This window comes from Sapajus apella, unplaced genomic scaffold (assembly GCF_009761245.1).
Source record: "Sapajus apella isolate SASKATOON/1434 unplaced genomic scaffold, GSC_monkey_1.0 scaffold65, whole genome shotgun sequence".
Taxonomy (NCBI): Eukaryota; Metazoa; Chordata; class Mammalia; order Primates; family Cebidae; genus Sapajus; species Sapajus apella.
Window position 1 is genome coordinate 136,499 of NW_022437005.1, and position 22,676 is coordinate 159,174.

Sequence of the window (22,676 nt, forward strand, 5' to 3'; positions counted from 1 at the left end):
ACCACATAACATTTCTTTATACTGCTCATCAGAGTTGCAATTTTACATCCATTTAGGTGATTATTTGATTAATGTCTATTTCTCCCACTAGACTATAAGCTCTTCTTTTTTTATATCTTACTCTTCCTATCATTACTGACTAACCTTGCCCTGCCTACCTCTCTTCTTCATAGGTTGCCACAGCTTCTACCAATTAACGGCTTACTCTGTCTCACAGATTCTGCTAATAAGCTTTTCTCTATGTCTTTCAATTTCTACTTCTACTATCAACTAAATTTTACTATTATCCTCTCTAAATTTTTCACATCCATGCTGTAATAGCAAGAAGATCTGGTTTGTAACTTATATTTATTATCTCTTTTTCAAAGCTCCTATGACAGACCAACATATGGCTTCCTTGCTAACACCCAAGTGGACTGCATTTGGGTCAAAGGCATCCTCCATTCATTGTCTGTGGTCAGGCTAGAGGGGCTGAGATGTCGGCTTCCCTAAAAAAGAACAATAAACTGGATGCTTTCTCCATCACAGCCTGCCTGCTGGGAGCTGGCAGAGTTGGGGAGGGATCATCCTTGAGAACTGGAGTTAGGAAAAAGAAAGTAACAGAAAACAAGCATGGACAATTGGGACATTTAGCATCCTACTCCTTAAAATATGTTCCACTCAACTAAATCTCCATTTCTCCACATATACTGTGTTGTTAACACAATTAAGATGTCACAGAAGTCGCTTTAGGCCTGATGAGCAAAGGAAAACTTAAAGGAATATTTGAAGTATTTTGGGAGTGATAGAGTCTTGTGTAAACCTGTCAGATGTGTGGGTAAAGAAAGTGATCTTTGGGAGCCTGTCTACCCCTGGTTCACCTTCACTCCTTGGACGCAGCCCTTCAGGACCTCTACCTAAAGTGAAGGGGGCACTAGACTCCACCCTAGCGATATCCTACCCTAGTGATACCCTATCCAACCACTCACAACATGAGCCCAACAAGCATTTTCTCAGCCTTCAACTCTCAACTTCCTCTACTAAAAAAAATGTTTGATACAATTATAATCCAAACAGCTGGCAGAAATGAGAGTTTTATTGATCAGAAGAACCAATGACCACCATCCCTTACTTACCTCGGCAGAGCATTATAGTGTAGGAGCTAACAACACAGATTCTAGAATCTCTGATTCTAGAATTCAATTCTGGCATGGCCACCTACCAACTATGTAAATTTGAGTAAGTTACTTGGCTTCTCCTTGTGTATAACATAGGATTACATTTCTTAATACCAATTTGGCTGTTGTGAGGACTAAATCTATAAATGTCAAGAGCTTATAACAGTGGTGACATCACATATGGGTGAGCTATAATTATTGCTATTGATATTATTATTGTTGAGTGTTGATATTATTATTGTCTTTTAGAGGCTGCCTGATCCAATTAGTAGCTGCCACCTGGATTACTCAGGACAAATTTGGTTATAAGAGACGGAAAGGAAATGTATTGGATCACACAGCAGGGAAGTCCAAAAAAAGATGGTCTGGGTTAGGCACACGTGGACCCAAAGGTTCAGATGATGCTATCAGGACTCTCAGTGTCCTGCACAGTGGCTTCTATCTGAGTCAATATCATTCTTAAGCAGGCTTCCTCCAGGTGAGGACAAAGATGTACTTTGAGAATTATCTCATGCTTACACTTCTTCCTCAGTGGATCTAAAAGAAAGACTCAAATAGTCCCTGGTTATGTTCCATCATCAAACCAATAATCAGGGGGATGAAGTATTACAACTGATCAAGGCTGGCCATCACACTACCTTGTAGAAAAGAGGAAAGGCAAGGCCAACCCTACTCAAACAGTATGGTTCTCTGGAGGAGGATGCTGAGTGGAAGATGCCCCCCCCAACTGCTCAACCCTCTGTCAAGGCACAATCTGGGACTGTTTCTCTAAGAAGGGACCAGATGACTGTGACTGACATGTTTACTGAAATGTTTACCCTATTTCCATCTGAAGAGTAACAAACATGCACGAGTGATGTTCAAAGTATTGAATAACCTCTAGAGCAGAATCTCCAACCAGTTGTCTGAACGTCTCACCACTTTGAATGGAGGTCCACTAAAGACAACCAGTGAGATGTAAGACCATAGAGGCACATTCCTGCCGAACAGCAATTCTGCATCAAATGCAAACTTTGGGCTGATTTCTAGGGGACTTAAATGTTTCATCCTATTCAATCTAACTGAGCAAATACTATCTAGCTTGGCTGGCTTACCCACCTACTTTGAAGCAGGACCCGAGTAGACGTCATCTTCAGGATTGGACTTTCTGCTCTTTCATGTACTTTGTCATCTCACGTGCATGAACTCTGCACTGGACACACACTTAGGACACAGGATACAAGGTTTAGAGCTGAAGCACCAATAACCTTGACATAGACCCATGTATGTACTTTGCTTCTCCTTCTATTTTGGGCCAATGCTATCCTTCTTTCTGGCTTGGGAAAGCTGGGGTCCCCCCTTTCCTCCCTTCTCTTAGTCCACCACCAAATGCCTCAAAAAACAGGCCTGGTCTCAGCAAGACTTGTCTGTCTATGAATGTGCTATCCCTACAAATTCTGATTGGATGAAGGATCCTTTGATTAGAGATTTAAATGAGGGACAATTTAATAAGCCAATTCAGCTTAGCTAAAAAGCATCTACCAATGTTTGGTATAAGGTGTGGGGTGGGGGGGAAGTAGTTATGTTACTTCTTATCACACTCCCTTCTCTTCAGTTGATGTTTTTAAGTACACAGAAGTACAAAATAGGTACCTCCCCTGCCTCCCACCGGCTCTCCAGTATAGCCTGCTTTCAGTTGCCTGCAGCACCTCGTGGCACCATCCCCCTCTCTTCCTGTCTTCCAGGCTCAAGGCAGTGCCTGGGCATCAGTGCCCACAACTACCCCGTAGGAGATATCTCCCCACCCTACTTCCTCCTCCCAGCTAGTGCTGCTGCCTGCAGAAAGACTTAGAGATGCTTGTCAAGTTGATCTTTACTTCCCTCTTTCTAGTGGGAATTGATGGATTTCATGCCTGTCTCTTTTCAGGGCTGCAGAAAGTACAGCAACTTGCGAAAAACACAAGATACTTCAGACAAAGACTGCAGGAAATGGGATTCATTATCTATGGCAATGAGAATGCTTCTGTTGTTCCTCTGCTTCTTTACATGCCTGGTAAAGTAGCGTAAGTACCCAAGGCATCTCAGAATCACACCTAAACACAAGGTGACCTAAGATGGCTTTTTGACACAGGCATTAGATTACGCATTTAGAATGGGGTGATTGAGTTTAGAATTCAATCGTACAGCTTCTCAGAAGCCACCTACCAGCCCGTCAGCTAGACCTTTCCCACAGGTCTTATAGAAGGGGAACCAGATCCTAAGACCGGCCTCTCTCCCTAAATTCAAGCTCTGTTAATTTAGGGAAATCACTTATCTCCTCAGCCTCAACTGTAAATTAAGCACAATCCTGAACCTCCTTCTGACCCAAGATCTTTCTCAGTGAGAACGTCAGAAGATCATCTCTCCCCATATTACCATAAAAACAACGGCCGGGCGCGGTGGCTCAAGCCTGTAATCCCAGCACTTTGGGAGGCCGAGGCGGGTGGATCACGAGGTCAAGAGATCAAGACCATCCTGGTCAACATGGTGAAACCCCGTCTCTACTAAAAATACAAAAAATTAGCTGGGCATGGTGGTGCATGCCTGTAGTCCCAGCTACTCAGGAGGCTGAGGCAGGAGAGTTGCCTGAACCCAGGAGGCGGAGGTTGTGGTGAGCCGAGATCGCGCCATTGCACTCCAGCCTGGGTAACAAGAGAAACTCCATCTCAAAAAAAAAAAAAAAAAAAAAACAATGTGATCAGGCCCTGTGTTTTCTCCCATTGAACTTCACGCCATCTTAGGAAGAGGACATTCTCATTTCAAGCGTGGAGAAGCTGAGGCTGACTGCAGTTAACCTGCCCAAAGTCATACAAGTCAAACGGCAGTAAAAGTAAGATGCAAAAAACCCAAACTGAGGCTTACATTGAAGCTCATGCTCAGTTTCTCATGCCCTTACTCTAAACCTGTTTTTGGGTTGTTTTCTTGATTGCAACTTTGAAACTGAGCATTAGCAACAATTGCATAAAGAGGAAAACATGACTTTTTGTCAGTTTGGTGGGGACAGTTTTACACATGAACCCTTTTCCAACCTGCTAGAGACTAATTATCTCTGTTATTAAAAGGAAGTTAACTGGCAGAGCACGGTGGCTCATGCCTGTAATCCCATCACTTTGGGAGACTGAGGCAGGTGAATCACCTGAAGTTGGGAGTTCAAGACCAGCCTGGCCAACATGGAGAAACTCTGTTTCTACTAAAAACACAAAAATTAGCTGGGCATGGTGATGCATACCTGTAGTCCTAGCTACTAAGAAGCCTGAGGCAGGAGGATCACTTGAACCCAGGAGGCAGAAGTTGCAGTGAGCTGAGACTGTGCCACTGCACTCCATCCTGGGTGACTGGGTGACAGAATGAGACCCTGTCTTAGAAAAAAAAAATGAAGTCAACTAAAATCCTTTCTAAAGGTAAAATGTTTATTTATGTCTCTGACCAAGCACATGATGGAAATTCATATTCAACATACTATGCATCAGATTTTAGAGGTCCTAACTCCCCTCCAATGTAACCCATTGCTAGAACTTTCTGTTTGACTCTCTAATCACCTGACTAGATTGGCAGAGGATTTGAAGTATAGAAAAGTACCAATAAAAGAGGTTTGGGGCTTCCTCGTGAAAAGTCATGGAGGGCAAGACTGAGTTATAAGTTCCTGAAAGACTGATTCATCAGAGTATGCTCTGGGGTCATTTTACCACAGCAAAATCACAAGCAGTTAAAACACACATGAGTTTTTTAGCATGCCACATCATTTGCACCAGTTGGCCCTTTGTTCACAGATCTGGGTCAGGAAAACAAACCATGAAGTGTCCGAGATCATGTGCTACAGAAATGGTGTACATCACATTGCCCTCTGATAATGTCAAGGAGTGGTGACAATGGTGATTGAAAGTTGCAGATAATCCAAAGACTTTAAACCATCTGATTTTTGAAAGTACACACACACACACACACACTCAAAATGATTGGGGAAATGGTATGTGTTAGAAGAAATGTTCCAAACTTAGCTCAGTTTATCTAATATTGTATTATTAGCTCGAAAGAAGGCACTGAAAATAAACTTGTTCAAGGTATAAAACACATAATTCTGGAGTATTCCAGTGACAGTAGGAAGTGTTCTGGATAGTTCCAACTTTAATGATAAAAGCCAGAATTAGAATCCCTACAGGTTGGAAAAATGAACCAACCCGAAGAGAAGGATCCATAAGTAGTGAAAACAAATGCATGTAACTTCAAGAATTCATATAACATGCTAGGTACAATAGGCTTCATATAAAAGTTATGTTCTATGGCGTGGGGAAAGGTTTGGAATAAAAACTCTTCCTAGCTGGGGGTTCTTGAACAAGTTACTTAGCTTTCTAAAGCTCCAGTTTTCTCATTTATAAAATAGGATATAGTATCTATTTCATAAGGTTACTGTGAAGATTAAACAAGATGATGTCTGTACAAGAATTGGCATGTTACCTCTTATATAAGAGCTATTAAGTGTTAGCTGTCATTATTAATAGCATTAAGTCATTGATAATAATAATGGCATTTTTAATAATGCTAATAATGTATACAAAGCACTTAATAGAGTACTTGGCATGCCACAAGCATTCAATCAGTGGTAGCCATTTTACTACTACTCTGCAACAATGATGATCATTATCAGTTTCAACTGAGTGCCAGGTTGAGTCACCATGATTGCATGGCTCTCCAAAATAATTATTGCAATTCTTGATTGCATTACTAAAAAGAAAACATCCAGAAAAAAAAGTAGGTAAAGATCCTGCTATACTCTGCTTCCATATTGCTATATAGACACTGGATAATATGTCAAACCATCCTGTTGCTTTTAACTTAAGATTGTTTTTTAAGAAGAGCTAATATCACAGAATGCTGAATATATGCTAAGTAAGGCTTTGCAATCTCAGTGATTGCCCATGGAGGGTAGGATGTTTAGCGTAGTTTATAAATGAAGATGCTGAGACTTAACAAAGGTCAAATTACTTTCTAAAGCCGGATGTGGTGGCTCACGCCTCCCAACAGTTTGGTAGGCCAAGGCAGGTGGATCACTTGAGGTTAGGAGTTCAAAACCTGCCTGGCCAACATTGTGAAACCCCGTCTGTACTAAAAATAAAAAAATAAAAATTAGCTGGGTATGGTGGCAGGCACATGTACTCCCAGCTGCTTGGGAGACTGAGGCAGGAGAATTGCTTCAACCTGGGAGGTGGAGGTTACAGTGAACTGAGATCATGCCACTGCACTCCAGCCTGGGCAACAAGAGTGAAACTTTGTCTCAAAAAAAAAAAAAAAAATTACTCTCTAAGACTCACACAGGTTATAGGCACCAGATCCCAGAATTCAAAGCCCGTTCCATTTGCTTCATAAACTAGAGCTCTTTCAAACACACAGCACAACTCCCAAGCTTTAGTTCATAGGAAAAAAATGCTCATTAAAGCAATGCAGAGCATAAATTTCCTTAGGTTTAATGTCATCATTGGTGATTCAAAAGGCAACAATCACTACAAACAGAAAAAAAAATCTGTTTGGGTCACCTAAGGAAACAGAACAGGTTAGTTACAAAAGGTAGTATCACCTATTACTGGCAGGAGTTGCTGGCAAGAGCTTGCCCTGCTGTCTGGCTTTACTTCCTTCTGTAATATTTCTTTGTTGGAAGTTTATATGTAGAGACATTTTTAAAATAGGGAGTTAATTGTATAAGCCAGTGTGGAAGCACTTCTTTCATTTGGTCATTTAAAAACCTTTGATTTTATTAAAGAATGATGATCTCTCCACATGTCCTCTTATGCAGAATGAAAACATAGTCTGTAGCCAGTTATCCTTTTGAACAAAGCCTTGTTATAACTCTACCACTGGAATCTTCTACAGAGCTGTGTAATTTGATTTCACCCATAAAGCATACATTTAAATAACCAAGAATGTATTGTATTTGGTACTTGGTAAAGGGTTTGTTCATGTAATATACTTGGAAGATGGTGTTATACAAGGCGTAGTGATTCTGTATACAATGCAATGCTAATGTTTATTTTTATTATTATTTCACACAGTTTATTTTAACCTATTGCCATTTGCTTTGGGGAGTACAAACAGAGGCTCATGATATAAAATTTCCAGTGCAATCATATATATTAAGAACACTAGCTTTAATAGTGTAAGATTTAAATTCAAAAGTGCTCCAGGGAGACGCCAGATTAGGCTAATGAATCAACAGAGTCACGTATTTTGCTCCGCATTCTTTGGCAAAATGTGCTTCCTTTGGTACAAAGAGAATCATGCAGACAGTAAAAGCGGTCTTCTGGGAGTCCCAAAAACTGGCCTGAGATTATCGGTCAGTTGGTTTGTACTCTAGCGATAAAAGCACTTGACTTGTTTCTCAGACAATTATGAGCTCTCATTCTGTACAGCTCTGTGGGCAGCCTTCCATAGGGTGATCAAGAAAGAGAAAGAACAGCCTCTGTTTTCAAGCTTTCTCAGCTAGAAAGCTTCATCTCCTTCTAACCTTCCTAGTTGAAATCAAAGGGCTAATCTTGCCTCGCTCAAGCCAGGGGGGCGGAAAGGCTGTGTGTCCTGTAGGTCTTGCAGTCTCTATTGCTTCATCTAATAACCTGTGTTCTGTCTGAAGCAACCAAAAGGCAAACTGCTCAACAGCAAAACAAGTGAATGGAGGAGCAGGCTTACTCTCCACATCTGGTTTAAGAATTCTTCCTGAGCTATGATTGGAAGGTTTCTCTGGTGCTGTCAGCTTCCAGCCTAAAATAATATACCAGCAATCTCTTAATGCTAAGAACAGATCTGAGGCATTTACCTCACTTATGGGTAAAGTCATTCAGTAATTAAATTTTCCTGCAAAGACTAACAGAGCCCAAAGGGGGAAAAGAGTCACTTGGGAGTACATGCCTTTTTATCTGACCTTCACTCTCAGCACAAGATATTTACTGCTTTTGAGCTTAATATTCTAGAATTGTTACTTAGAATAGCTCTGGAAAAGAAAGAAACTAGAAGGATGAAGGGAAGGAATCATAGCTTACCAAGGTTTTACCCTGCATCAAACAGCTTTCTCATTCTGTGACTTATGTCCTATATATAGGCTGTAAAGTTCTCTGTGTGAACATTTCTTCCCTGGTCTCCCTTCTGCCTCATTCCTCTTAAACTCAGTCACTGAGTGTATTATCCCTGTGCATCCCTGGGTATGTTCATTCACATATGAAACAATCTGGGGACCTTCCTATTTCTTATCTCTGATTTGATGGAAAATAGAATCTTTGGCCCTGCAGTGAGTAAACTGGCTTAGGGTTGGATACAACAGACACTCTGATTCTGGTCTTCACATTATACTCACTAAGTATAGGCTCCTTGAAATTTCCACATTATATTATTTGTATTAAGTTTTTAAAACACATACCCTTACAACTAATATAGATTCTTTCTTTGTGGACTTGCATTATAGAAACTGTTTTATACCTAGGGATCCTGCAGATGGATTTCGTATCACTGCAGATTTGTTAAACCAGTGTAATAAACATCAGCATTTTCTGCTTGGTGTCAGAGACTCAATATCCACAATTATCTAATGAGTGTGTCAGACCCATAATACCACATACATCATTATGAGAGGCACCAAGTGACTGGCTGCACATTTATTTGTCAATTGTATTTGACAGAAGTTTAACAACTTCAATCATCTTCTATTTATAATCATAAAAAAGAAAAAAAGTCAATTAGCCATATTCCTTTTTTGTCAGGATAATTTTGTCTTTTCTCAATTAACCACTTTTTTTCTTTCTTTCTTAAGGGCTTTTGCAAGGCATATGTTGCAAGAGAAGAAAATCGGGGTGGTGGTCGTGGGATTTCCAGCCACTCCCCTCGCAGAAGCTCGGGCTCGGTTTTGTGTTTCAGCGGCACATACTCGGGAGATGTTAGACACGGTGAGTACACCACAGGCCAACAGGATCTCAGTACCGGTACCTTGGATTCAAAGCAAGTCCTTTTATTGAGACAGCTTGGGGTTCTCTGGGTTTCCCTTGGGTGATTTAGGAAAACAACACTGGCGAAAGTCACTGCTGATAAACAAGGGCACGTCAACAACAGCCAACGCTGTGACCACTCAGTAGATAGAAAAGAAAATCCATTTAGCAAAGATTTCAACAGTATTTTGGTTTCCTAGAAAAGACTGACAGAGTAGCTCTATATTGTGCTATTTACTTGATCTTAAATGCAAAAGCTGATCTAAAACGCTGTTTTAGATTTAATTACGTGTATCCTGACATTTTTCATAGCCACAAAATCTGCCATAATAAAATAGGACGCAAGTAAGCAACATGTTGGAAAACCAACAACAAGAACAAACCTACATTACAGAAGCCACACCTAAGTGAAGCGGAAATGAGTTTAAAACTGCCTTTTATTGTCCCTTGATTTCCATTTTTATATGAATGAGTAATATCAGAGAACTAAGCCATCTAATCAGCCATCTCATCAGAGTTAATGGGAAGAGTTACATAACATAAATGTAGTTTTGCAAACACTATTGAGAGTCAACTACGTGCAAACTTGGGGCAAAAAGTATAGAAGAAGATACTAATAAATGAATAACACATAATACCAGACAAAGTAAATTCATCTTGAAAAAGAAATGTAGAGAACTGTGGGAGCATGAAGGTGGGAGTGAATTATTATAGTGAAGAAGATTGACATGGGAGGTGGCTTTTGAACCAGGCCTTTTTAACAAAGATTATGGAGCATCATGCAAGGCTTCCAATCAGTAGAGTGACATAATCATGTCATTATGAAATAAATGTGATGAATTGGAAAGGGACAAAAGGAAAGGACCTAAAATGGAGCTATTTGAACGAAACGAGATGACAAGGCTAATGGTAGTAGAAACAAAAGAAACGAATCTATGAAAAAATATTACAAATGAATGGATGTGCCATGGATTGACGAGTGATTGAATGCAGCGCATATGTGGGGAGAGAGAGAATCAAAGACAATTTGAGGTCTTTAGCCCTGGAGAACAGAAGGATGGTGAAGCACTTAAATGAGAGAAGGTACAAGAAACAACACATTTTCAATAGGAGTAGGGGAATAGAATGAGCTCAGTTCTAGACATGTTGAGACTGTATGTCCACAGGCCACCTATAGAAGAAAAATAAGATTCTAGAGCTTAGGAGAATACGTAAAGCTGGAGCTGCTATAGTTGAGGGAACTGAGGGATCATTACAGCCAAAAGTAGAGGATGTAATTGTCCAGATACGAGCAAGGATGAACAGGGCAGACTCCTGGGGAGTGCCTACATTCCAGGGAAGATACAGGAATCACAGGTGGGGACCCACACTTACATAGAGCTAGAGCAGTCAGGAAAGACATATTCAGTGTACTATTAAAGTCCATAGAGAGGAGAAAGTTTTAATGAGGTGGAGGGTCAAAATGCCCCTGAAAACTACAGGAAGTTTCAATACAGTGAGCGAAGAGAAGAAAATATTGGATTAGCAATTAGTAGAAGCTTGATGTTGCATAGAATAGGCATTTTAAGGGAATGAATGGAAAAGAAAGAATAAAAGAGTGAAGAGTCTGAAATTATACACATACACATGTGCACACACACACAAACAGGGTTGTGTTTTTCATCTTCACAAGGATAACCTCAAAACGTAAACCAGTGTACTGTACACAGTAGGTACACAGTAAAAATTATTGAGTAGCATGTTAACAACTGAGCTAACCAGATTTTGAGATGAGTGAACTTTGCTTTCTTTTCTTTTTTCTTTTTTTCTTTTTTGAGATGGAGTCTCACTCTGTTGCCCAGGCCGAAGTGCAGTGGTGCGATCTCAGCTCACTGCAACCTCCGTCTCCCAGGTTTAAACAATTCTTCTTTCTCAGCCTCCCAAGTAGCTGGGACTACAGGCATGCACCACCACACCCAGTTAGTTTTGGGATTTTTTGTTTTGTTTTTGAGATGGAGTCTCGCTCTATCTCCCAGGCTGGAGTGCAGTGGCACGATCTTGGCTCATTACAACCTTCGCCTCACAGATTCAAGCGATTCTCTTGCTTTAGCTTCCCAAGTAGCTAGGATTACAGGCATGCACCACCACACCCAGCTATTTTTTTGTATTTTTAGTAAAGACGGGGTTTCACTGTGTTAGCCAGGACAGTCTCGATCTCCTGACCTCATGATCTACCCGCCTCAGCCTCCCAAAGTGCTGGGATTATAGGAGTGAGCCACCACGCCCAGCCTAATTTTTGTATTTTTAGTAGAAACAGGGTTTTACCATGTTGGCTAGGATGGTCTCGATCTCTTGACCTCGTGATCCACCTGCCTTTGCCTCCCAAAGTGCCGGGACTACGGGCATGAGCCACCGCACCCAGCCAACTTTATTTTCTTTACATCCTTCTCTATTTCCCAGGTTCTCTAAAATGAGTATGTATTTCCAGAACGGGAAATTTAATAAATTGTTTCTTTTAAATGAAATGAGCTGGTGGTGAGAAAAGGCAGGCAAAACTTTCAAGAAGTCTAACTGTACAAAGAGAAATAGGTTTAGATAATACCCTTTAAAATGGAGAAGACTTGAGCATGTTTACACATTAAGGGAAGAAGAGAGTGAAGAGGGGATCTTGCACAGAAGGGAGAGAAGAGAACGTGGCCAGGAAGCAAGTTCCCTGAGATGTCTGGGAGGACAGACAGTGTGAGTGAATTTGTAATTTTGTGCTGCAAGCAGCACTGAGGTGTTCATGTATGTGATTCTCTTCACAAGTTCTTAATTGCTGCAAAATACCTGCTTTGAAAGGATACTGAGACATCATCTAGACAAGTGCCTCTAAACTTTTGAGATCATGCACATATCTCAACAAAAAATTTTAAGCAGTTCCTTAATGTACATATAAGAGAAAGTCAAAACTGACCCTGATGAACAGCTAGTACAGCAAGGTAGCAACTGAACCTAAAGGCCATAGACTAGAAACAATGTTAGATAAATGCACTCCACAACCACATTTGGACAAGTCAGAGACAAGCCTATTCCACGGTACTTAGTGTCTCCCTCTCCTAACTGACATGTGTCACAGTTGCTCCTTTACCAGCAACAACTCTACCCTCACTTTAATTCTCTCACCTTGCAGATAGAAATTATAAACATATAGCCTGCCAGAAGTCCTACTTCCTGGCAGCATCCAACCCAGAACCTGTCCCTGCTTCCTTAGAGTGATCTCAGGCACAAGCCCAAATGCAGTGAGAAGCCTCTCCCATCTTCCTGTCACTAAGATGCCCATGGTTCTCCTGCAGTGTCCTCCCTCTCTTATCCCAGCAAGCTAAAGAAACCTAACTTTGAGCATGAATGTGTTGTGGGTGGTCTTTGATCAGCGGAGATTAACATAAATTCTTTGTAAATGATCTATGCATTACCAATATATATGTACATTATATAAGAGACACAAAAGTTTAAAAGGTTGAGATAAAAATGAATAGAGGCCAGGTGTGGTGGTTCACACTTTTAATCCCAGCATTTTGTAAGGCTGAGGTGGGCAGATCACCTGAGGTGGGCAGATCACCTGAGGTCAGGAGTTCAAGACCAGCCTGGCCAACATGGTGAAACCCCATCTCTACTGAAAATACAAAAATTAGCTGGACATGGTGGCATGCCTGTAATCCCAGCTACTCAAGAGGTTGAGGCAGGAGAATCACTTGAACCCAGGAGGCAGAGGTTGCAGGGAGCCAAGATCGCGCCACTGCACTCCAGCCTGGGCAACAGAGTGAGAATGTCTCAAAAAAAAAAAAAAAGAAAAAAAGAAACTAGAATAGAAATTCTAATGTTTTTCCCTCTCATCCTCCATAAATTATCTCACAGATACCACACATGTGCAAGTCCTTCACTTTGGAAACCACTGAAGTATTCCATCCCCTATCTTCAGCAAAGATTGATAGAAACTATCCCAGAGAGGGGTCATTTTAAAGATAGCTTTGGTCACTTTTTTCTAGCACTGAGATTTGAGGTAGGAAGTTTAGAAAAACAGGGAAGAACATTTTAAATACACTCCTACCACCAAGAAATCAATTACCCTTAACATGTTGGAGGAAACCTTAATTAATATCAGTTTGAAAGATTTCCCAAAGAGGAAAGTCCATGAGACCCATTAGTCACCCTTTCTAACATTAACCACCCTCACTTTACCTTTTTCAAAGCATTAGACCCTAATATTATCTTCCTCCTCATTTGGCGGGTTAAGAAAAACAGGCTCAGAAAGGTTAAAAAGGCATGACGAATACCATAGGATTAGTGATATACTAGAATCAAAAATGACCTTTTTTCACTTTCTGTATCTCAGATGTTTCATGTGTAAAATGAAGGATACATGTACCCACCTCATGTAAGAGAGTTGAAACAGACAAGTTCTCAGTTCTTGTGAGTTAAGTTCTAGTATTTTATGGGACATAGAGATGACTATTTAAAAGCAGGGGGCCTGGGGTAGCATAAGAGGACAGAGGATGATGCTGATCAGCTCCCACAACATTCCACGTTATTCTTGGCCAGGTGGTTTGTTGTGTCATGAAGACATATAACTTCACGTGCATTCTGCAACCTTATCCTTTTCTTCCACAAGATTACATATAAGTCATTACATTTTGAAGACTTTAAGGGTAAGCATGGTCACATGTTTTTATTCTTCTCTTCACACTCTCAAAATAAAATAAACATTCATAGTGTGGAGTTAGACCATTAAATAAAATGAATTAGTATCTAACATTTCTCTAGGGTCTTAAACCACAACCTAATGCTACGGATCTTGCTTCTTTTCTTTAAAATCAAAGAAGCTAGCAAAATAAGACTGTGTGTCTTTGTGAGGCTTGCTATTAACCTGGGCTCTGCAAAGCAGGGCTACTTAGGTGTTCGATGATAGCTATTGCAAAGTTATCTCATTGCAGGTTTTGGAAGCTCTTGATGAAATGGGTGATCTCCTGCAACTGAAATATTCCCGGCACAAGAAGTCAGCACGTCCTGAACTCTATGATGAGACCAGCTTTGAACTCGAAGATTAAGTTTCCTGGTCCTAAATGACACATAAAGACTTTGCGAGAAAGACCTCCCTCCTTGCCTCACAAGGAATATAAATGGATTTCTCCCCCTTCCTCAGGACAATTTTGGTTCCCAGACCGGCTTGATTGAACTGAAGGAGACATTGTTGTTTTTAATGTTTCCAACTCGGACTGCAGAGACAAAAATACAATTCCAGATTTAAGTCTCTCTTCCTCCAAGCATTCTACTAAAATACACACACACACACACACACACACACACACACACACACACAAACACACACTTCTGAGAATATTTTTAATGGCAATGAGCCTGTGTTTTAGCTGCTACTGTGCAGCCTCTTTGGTTCAGACCCTTTCAGGGATTCCAACCAAATGCAAATGAGAGGATTTAAAATTTTCATTCAGTATGTTCACTATGTGTTTACTTATTCCATCTGCAGATGTGACTGAGTATAGTGGACAGTAACCATCTTCCTTGTTCCACTCATAAAAGTATCAGCTAGAACTCATCTGTATCATGGGACGTTCCAGGCAGGAGGGTAAAGAAACGTTTCTACCATTTGTCACATTTGGACGTTTTTTACAGACGAGTGTCAAAAGACATAGTTAATGTTTTGAGGGGGAGAGCAGAACTGGCCAACTGCGACTAGAGATGTCTTTGAAGGAAATTTTTCTTTTCCTCTTGCTGATCTCCTACAGTTTTACAGCTGAGCTTTTGAGGTTTGGAAAATTCAAGATGCTTGTTTCAGGAGAAAGGGAAAAGTAAGCACAAGCCACTTTTAGGCCTACACTAAAATGGTAGTTACAATGACTTGAAACTTGTTGGTGCAGGGCACAGTGAATGCTTAGCCTGCATAGCCTCTATCACCTTAAGGAATTAGTTGTCATTTTCCTACTGAATTTTGAGTAAATGGTGAGATTCAAGGTCCTTTAGAATTGACTCCAAAGACCATACTTGAAGAAAGTATTGACTCAAGAAGGACATTTAAAAGCAAATACTGACTTTTACAAGACCCTTGTTTAGGCCTATTAAATTGTACTATCACTTGTTACATGCACTCTGAATTGAGAGAAAGTGGGCTGGCACACTTCAAAGCAACTACCTGTAATTTACTTGTGTTCTCTCTTTCTCACTCTCTTCTTCTCAACACGAACAGGAACTCCTATGGAAAAGCAGCCCTTTGTTAATCTGATCTAGTTTGTATGGAAAAAGCCCGTGGAGAACCTTATCTTTAACAAGCACCCAGATGGTGCCCAGATCTGGAAACTAGAAAGAGCAGTGGTGACCTTTCAGCAAAGCTTCTGTAACAGTTCGAATGAGTTGCAGAGCATTCCACTCCATCAAATGACACTGTAAACAAATCACTTCAAGAGAGGCTTGGCTTTGTGTGGCACAGATTGACCCATGCTTTCATGCTGTGCACTGAGATAGAAACTCCATCCGCAGCGCCTGTGATGGATGCAGCAACATGTCCTGATGCTCAAATCTTATTAAAGGAAAAAAAGTGATCAACATGGAAAGTTTTTATGGGGAAATAATAACCCCAAGTGGGTGCATTGGTTTAAAAATGGATCACAATGATAGAGCTCTTCATGAACATTTACAAGTTGTAAGGAGTACTGTTAGTGAAAGAGGAAAAGAAGTGGGTTCTGAAAATGCAGTTTCCCATCCAATGATTTTGATTACAAAATTCCAACTCTTCTCAGTGAAGTTGGTGCAGCTTTATTTGTGCAAAGAAAATGTGTCATAAATGTGAATGCCTTGAGTTCTATAAAGGAAACAGGAGGTCAAAAAGACAGAGAGACATCTAGTCCTTCCACAAGGTATTGCAAGCAATAAACAGCTTCCTTCCTTTCTGGATTTGTCTGTGATCTTCACACACACCTTCACAGCTACCCTTCAAGTTTTAAGCCCCTAGACAAGTGTCTTCATGAGCAGGAATGTCCACTATTATTACTTTCATGGAGGAGGTTGGGTCTAATTCATCAAGGGAAACTACTTACACACCCAGTATGGAGGGCAGGGAGTAAGCTAGTCTCTTTTCATCAAGATCCAAGGGTGAAGGGGCAATTTATTATACTGCAATGTGTGAGACAAAAGGACCTATTTCTGTCAGAGAGTCCATGTTGAATATGCAGGTGTAAGAACAACTATAATCTCAGCAGAATGCTTCCAGGGTGCATTAGAAGGTGCCCAGGCTCCACAGGGCCAATAATATTAGAGTATATGTCATACAGAATAAGGTTCATTAGAAGGGTGATTGTGAATAATGAGATTTTTAAATTTTTTAAGAAAAAGCTCTCAAATGCTAGGCTAGCCTAGGCTAATAGGTCCATGATTTTAGTTCAATAGGATTATTGAGTCTTGATCACTATGTCAGAGCCAAAAATACCTTCTTTGGCTCTAATAACAGGAACCTTATTCTGATTACCTTGTTGATAATCAAGTGTATTTATACTGGTAAAATTAATTTATTCCACAGCCAAACTTTTCATTGGGACATTTTGTTCCCATTTTCCAAGTAACTTCTCTTTCTACAAAAATGGATCTAATATTTATGAACAATCTGCCATTCATTTGGGTAAAATTATTCCTTCTTCAATCTTCTGTATCATTCCCTAGAAAATGCCCATTTCCTTTTCATCACCTTGGCAAGATCTCGGCTCACTGCAACCTCTGCCTCTCAGGTTTAAGTGATTCTCCTGCCTCAGCCTCCTGAGTAGCTGGGATTACAGGCATGTGCCACCACCAAAAATACTAATTTTGTATTTTTAGTAGAGACAGGGTTTCTCCATGTTGGTCCATGTTTCTCCATGTTGGTCAGGTTGGTCTTGAACTCCTGACCCCAGGTAATCCTGCCACCTCCACCTCTCAAAGTGTTGGGATTACAGGCGTGGGCCACCGCACCCGGCCTGAGTGTGGTATCTTTCTTCTCTTTTCCTGCCCTTTAAAAAACAACCTTCAACCTCTGATTATTTATTTATTCCAACAACAGCTCTTCAGTAGGGTAAAGGTCTTAACAGTTCTTCAAACAAACAATACTCTTCTGTATTTTTCTTCAGAGATGGCAAATATTACAAATGGCTTACTCTGATTTAAAAACCTAAGTTATGATGATGATGGCAAATTAACTCTTAAATATATGTTTTGATTTATAGCAATAATAACAGTTATAATACTAGCAACAAGAACAGCACCTGGTGAATTCTTGGCAATGTTCCATGGTCTCAAAAGAGTAAGAACAACATATTTGAAGTCTGTACTTCAGAATGCCCTACTTAACTGTGTAATGTTTAGAAAATCAAAAGGAGTCTATATTTTAAATATTTCTAGGCAATTATTGTGGGACATTGTCTTATGGTGTCATGATGTATGTGAGGTGTGCCTGTGTGTGTGTGTGTGTGTGTGTGTGTGTGTGTGTGAGAGAAAGAGACAAAAATATAGGTCTGATGTTTTACTGAAACATTTGAGATGACAAATTTCACTTTATTCTGCCTGTAAAATGTTAGTTTCTTCAATAAAAAATTACCAAAATTGACAAATAAAAATCATTGATGGTTTTCTGTTGATTAGGTTACCCTGAAAAAAGACTGAGGTAGAGATTTGTATTTAGGAATTTCACTGGGAAAATTGGTAGGGGTGGCTGGAGCTGGTTTGCACTGTCATGAGAACCAATTGTGCACATTTCTTTCTAATTCTCCATTCAGTGACATCAGATTGGCAGCTTGAAATTGGCCACAATGGGAGTATTTACACCATGGAGACTGGCAAACACTACAAGTCAGGACTCTAGAGAGCTGGCTGTTAAACATTTACTAGCACACTACTGAAACCACCTACAATGATATAATACCCACCTAAGAGCAAGGGAACAGGATTGGAAAGAGGGAGAAGTTGATCTATGTTATCACAGCAAAGGCCTCAGCCAATTCCATGGAAACTGTGCAACTGAGACGATCCTTTAGGGTCAACTCAAATTGACAAGGATGCCAGATGCAAGCCATCAACAGAGGTGTGGGGCCAGGCATTACCTCGGGAAGAATCACTATTCAACTGACAGCAATGCCTGGGAAGGGACTCAGCTGTGATTTGCTATTTTTAAAATTACTTCTAATTGAAATAAAAAATGGTTTTTAAAAGTTTTATATCAGAAAATGTTTAACATACAGTAAAATACAGTAGTATAATGAGCCCACACGCACCTATTACTTGGCTTCAAACATTATCAATTCATGGCCAATCTTTTCTTCTATTCCTCCACCCATTTTACTCCCTCTCTCACCAGATTACTTTGAAGCAAACCCCAGAAATTATATTTTCAGTAAACACTTTACTGAGTATCTCTAAAAGGGAGGGGTGTCTTAAATTATTCTTCTTTTCAATCTAATTAAAAACTAAGTCTTCAGGATAACAAAGGCATCAAAATGAGTCAAATGCTAACCTTTTTTTTCTCTATTATATAGTCTGCATGTAAATTCCCTGGATCAAAACTAAGAATTATTTCTAAAGTCAACATGTGGAGTCTCAAAAGATAATAAAGCAATCATTTTTAGATACTTACCATGTGCCAGACATCATATAAGGAACTGAAACATTTTCTTCCAAGTACTCTTATAGAGATTAATAATGGCTTCATCTCGGAAAGCAAGAATATTCAAGTTATAAGGAAATTGGCAGTGCATAAAGAGGACTTCCAAAACTCTGATGTAGATTGTTTTTTCTTAGAATGATCATCCTCTTTCTTATCAAATAAATTTTCTTAAAAAGTTATTTCAGCTAAACTTTGTATATTAACAGGAGTAACTGAATCAAGGATAAGAAAACAAGTGAAACCAGTTTACCACATTTGGAAAAGTTTGATTCCCATGACAGTCTGGGTTTAATGTAGGGACTGGTTATTCTAATTTTCATTGCATCCCTTGGTCCAAATGGGAGACTGAATTCTCACATTTGCAAGTCAACTGCTCTGAGAAGTTATCACAGATACAAACCAATAAAATATTCAACAACAGAAGGTCAGAAAAGGAGCAAAAGGAGATTATGTTTTGCTGTGGCATATAACAGCACTCCCTTTTATTCAGCCCAGCTGCTAATTTTTATATCAAGAAGGGGCTAGTGATTTTGGCCCTCACCCAAGTTTATTCAGGATCTTTTTAAATTAGGTTTGGGTCAGCTGCAGTGCCCATAACCAGGAATAGGTCTGGCTCCAATCATCACATCGTGCTCTTACTTCATTATGGGCCAAGAACTAAGGCAAGCAAATGGCTGCTGCTTTGTTTCACCAGCCCAAACGTGTGGTTTTTTTTTTTTTTCCAGATTTGAAGTATTGCATAGAGTAAAGGCATAAGGAAGACCAAAAGACATGTAATGGCTTCGCTGTGATGAAATCAATCTACCCTACAACTTGACTGTGATCCCCAGCATGAATAAAGCTCTGTGTGTGAAAAATGAATGGGTAGCAATGTGAGGTCATGGAAAAAGATCTTGGCATAATTTGAATAAAAACTTTTCAACAGGCTGATGCAGCCAATCAGTCTATGAGTTTTTAAAAGGGCAAAATAATCTCTGCCAACAATACATGATTTCCCCTTAATGCGTCTATTTTGTAAATAATTGCAGTTGTCATGCAACTATTTTTATAGTGTCCATCCCAATTTTATATCATTTACACCAGTCTTTTAAAAAATATCACACATGTAAAGCTTCAATTAATCACAGCCACAAATTATAAGCACGTGTAACAAAATGGGTTTCTTTCATTCATAAAAGTGTTCATATTTTAAAATGTAATTCAGTTCTCCCAAAAAGATTTTCAACAAAAAATATCCATGAAGAGTTCTTAACTCTAAAAAATTATCAAACAAAACTTCAAAGTATAGATTTTTATGAGATGTATTAATGAGACAATTCTAAGTGGGACCAATCAAAGTTAAAGATTTCCTATATAGGCAAGACTATAACTGCTATATGCAGTCAATGTTATAGGTACATAATATAGAAAAATGAAAATATTTTATTAAAGTGGGTCCATCTCTAGTAAGATAAAAAAAATAACACTTCTGAAAATTACACTGATTATGTGACTGAGCATTTGTTAATTATTAATATCAATTAATTATTTATTCATAGCAAAGTAGAGAGGGAATATGACCAGTACTGATAGTAGTCAACATAGCTCTCAATTGTGAACAGAAATAGAAAGACAGAGATTACCAGTTATTTGATGAAAAGCAGCAATACCAAAGTGGGTAGCCAAGGAGGAAAAAAATGAAATAAATCTTAGTGACTGAAACAGACAATTCCTGGAAAAGATAACTTTTTAAAAGTTCTAATTATGATCTTTGTAGGTCAACCTGGTTGTATCAAGAAATCACATTCACTAAACAAGAACAGTCTGATATGTAAAGAAACCCAGAGTTCATAAAAATTACAAATACATAATATTAAACTGGTGAAAACAAATCAATAGAAAGCAACAAGAAAAAAATGTTTGAATCCCTCTCAGAATACAAAGCAAAGGCCAGAAAAAAATATAAAACATGAGAGAAAATGTAAAAAGACATAGAGAATATATACAGGAAAACCAATATCCATCTAACAAAAAGTTGAGGAAGAAAAAAACAGGAAAATTTGAAGGCAGGAAAAATATCAAAGGAATAATAGAAGAACGCTATCTCTCAGGCTGAAACCAAATGGAAGATGAAAATGGGCTAGTAAGCACTAAGTGAATGAATATAAAAAGATTTTTATCTAAACACACCTTCATAAAATTTTTGCTATCCCAAGGATAAAGGGAAGAACTTAAAATTGGTTTCAGCTAGGAAAAAAAAAAAAAACCTTCACCTAAAAAGGTAAAAGTAATTGATTTTACTACTGAATATTACAAACATGGAAAGTTCATACCAATTTTCACATCTGTTAACAGTGTATAAGTTACCCATTTCTCCAATCTGCACCAATACTGAATATTAGCATTTTTATAGTATTTGTCAATCTTATAGGATAAAAATGGGTTCTCTTTCATGCCTGATGTCCATTTATAGTGATTTTTTCATATATATATTAGTTGCTTGCATTTGTCTTTTGCACACTTGTTTGAATCACCTGCTATTATTTCTATTGTAAATGTCTTATCAGCAATACTGGATGCTAAAAGAGAACAAAGCAATGCCTTCAGAATTCACAGGGAAAATACTTTTTAATCTAAAATCCTATGTCCAGAAAAGTCTACCTAAAAAGGAGAGTAAAACAGGGATTTTTTTTTTACATGAAAGATTCAGAAAGTTTATTTCAGTACCCTTCCTTTAAAAAAACTACTTGATGAATACTCCAAAAAACACTTCCAAGTAAAAGAAAGACACAGTATCCAGGAAAGAGTGGAATTAATATAGGAGTATAATGAAAAGAAATTTTGGAATGATAATTAAAGTAGATTAAACCAAAAAGTGATGGGTATTTGTTTTTTGCTGAAATCCCATTGAGTGTCTCTGGCTGGCAAGCAGTCTCCTCCACACGGTGTTTCAGGGACCCAGGCTATTTCCAGCCTGTGGCTCCATCAACCCCCTAGGACTTTGCCATTGCATATGTGGTTGTGGCTCCAGGTTTCAGCCTGTGGAAAAGAAAAAAGTGATCATGGAAGAGTCCTCCTCTTACCCTATATGATGATTGACTTAACTCTGACTCTTTAGACATATTGAGAGGGCTTGCAGGCCCTATTTCTATGATCTGAAGGGAGTATCCAGAGATCTGTAAGAAGCAAAATTGCTGCAGAGAATCCCTAATACCTCAGTTCCTAGAGATTTAACCCTCCTTTCCCAAAGCTGTTCCAACACCAGCTTCATTTACTCACATCTGACAGATGAAATCTTATAAACTTCATCTATTCTCTGGTTACAGAATCCAGAGTCATGACCACACAGCCAGCTGGACAGCAGGTTAGACCAGTTACTTCTTGCCTCATCTCTCATTCTCATCAAGTATGGATGCATTCATCTAGTTCTTCAGGAATGATATGCGTACTTCTGTTCACAGGGTACAAGGTGGCTGTCAGACGTGAATGCTCTCAGCAAAGGCAGCTTTGAAATGAATGGGCTAGGCTGTAGCAGGGGGAGTTGCAGCAGTGGTTGTCCATTGGCTGTCCTAGCCACAAGAACCATGGGCATGCTAAGTCTGGCCCATATGCTCCTCAGGATATGAAAACAGAGGTGATAGGTTTCTCACCTCTGTGATCTTTGCTCTGCCTCTCAAATTGTCACACCTCACTTTAAGACCCTCCTGGGTTTCATTAATGATGGGGAAAGAGAGCCAACTGGGGATTGGTTTAAGTTTGTTTGGAATTGCCTCTTTTAAAATTTCACTTTCACAGGGTAATAGCCTGGAGTCATCTCTTCGGTGAAATGCTGGAACAGAAAAAATATGGTGCACTTTACGGCTTGTTTATCCATCTGCATTTTCCTTAATACATGTTCCTGGA

General features: G+C 39.4%; 1 protein-coding gene across 1 annotated transcript in view; it reads left to right on the forward strand.

The window, feature by feature from the left end:
- Positions 1 to 16,061, forward strand: part of SPTLC3 (serine palmitoyltransferase long chain base subunit 3) — a 152,559-nt gene extending 136,498 nt beyond the window's left edge. The window contains exons 10-12 of the mRNA XM_032248009.1: positions 3,064 to 3,199; positions 8,965 to 9,097; positions 14,089 to 16,061. Coding sequence (XP_032103900.1) covers positions 3,064 to 3,199; positions 8,965 to 9,097; positions 14,089 to 14,202 — 383 coding nt within the window. The 3' untranslated portion in view covers positions 14,203 to 16,061. The remainder of the gene's footprint in view (positions 1 to 3,063; positions 3,200 to 8,964; positions 9,098 to 14,088) is intronic.
- The last annotated feature ends 6,615 nt before the right edge of the window (positions 16,062 to 22,676 follow it).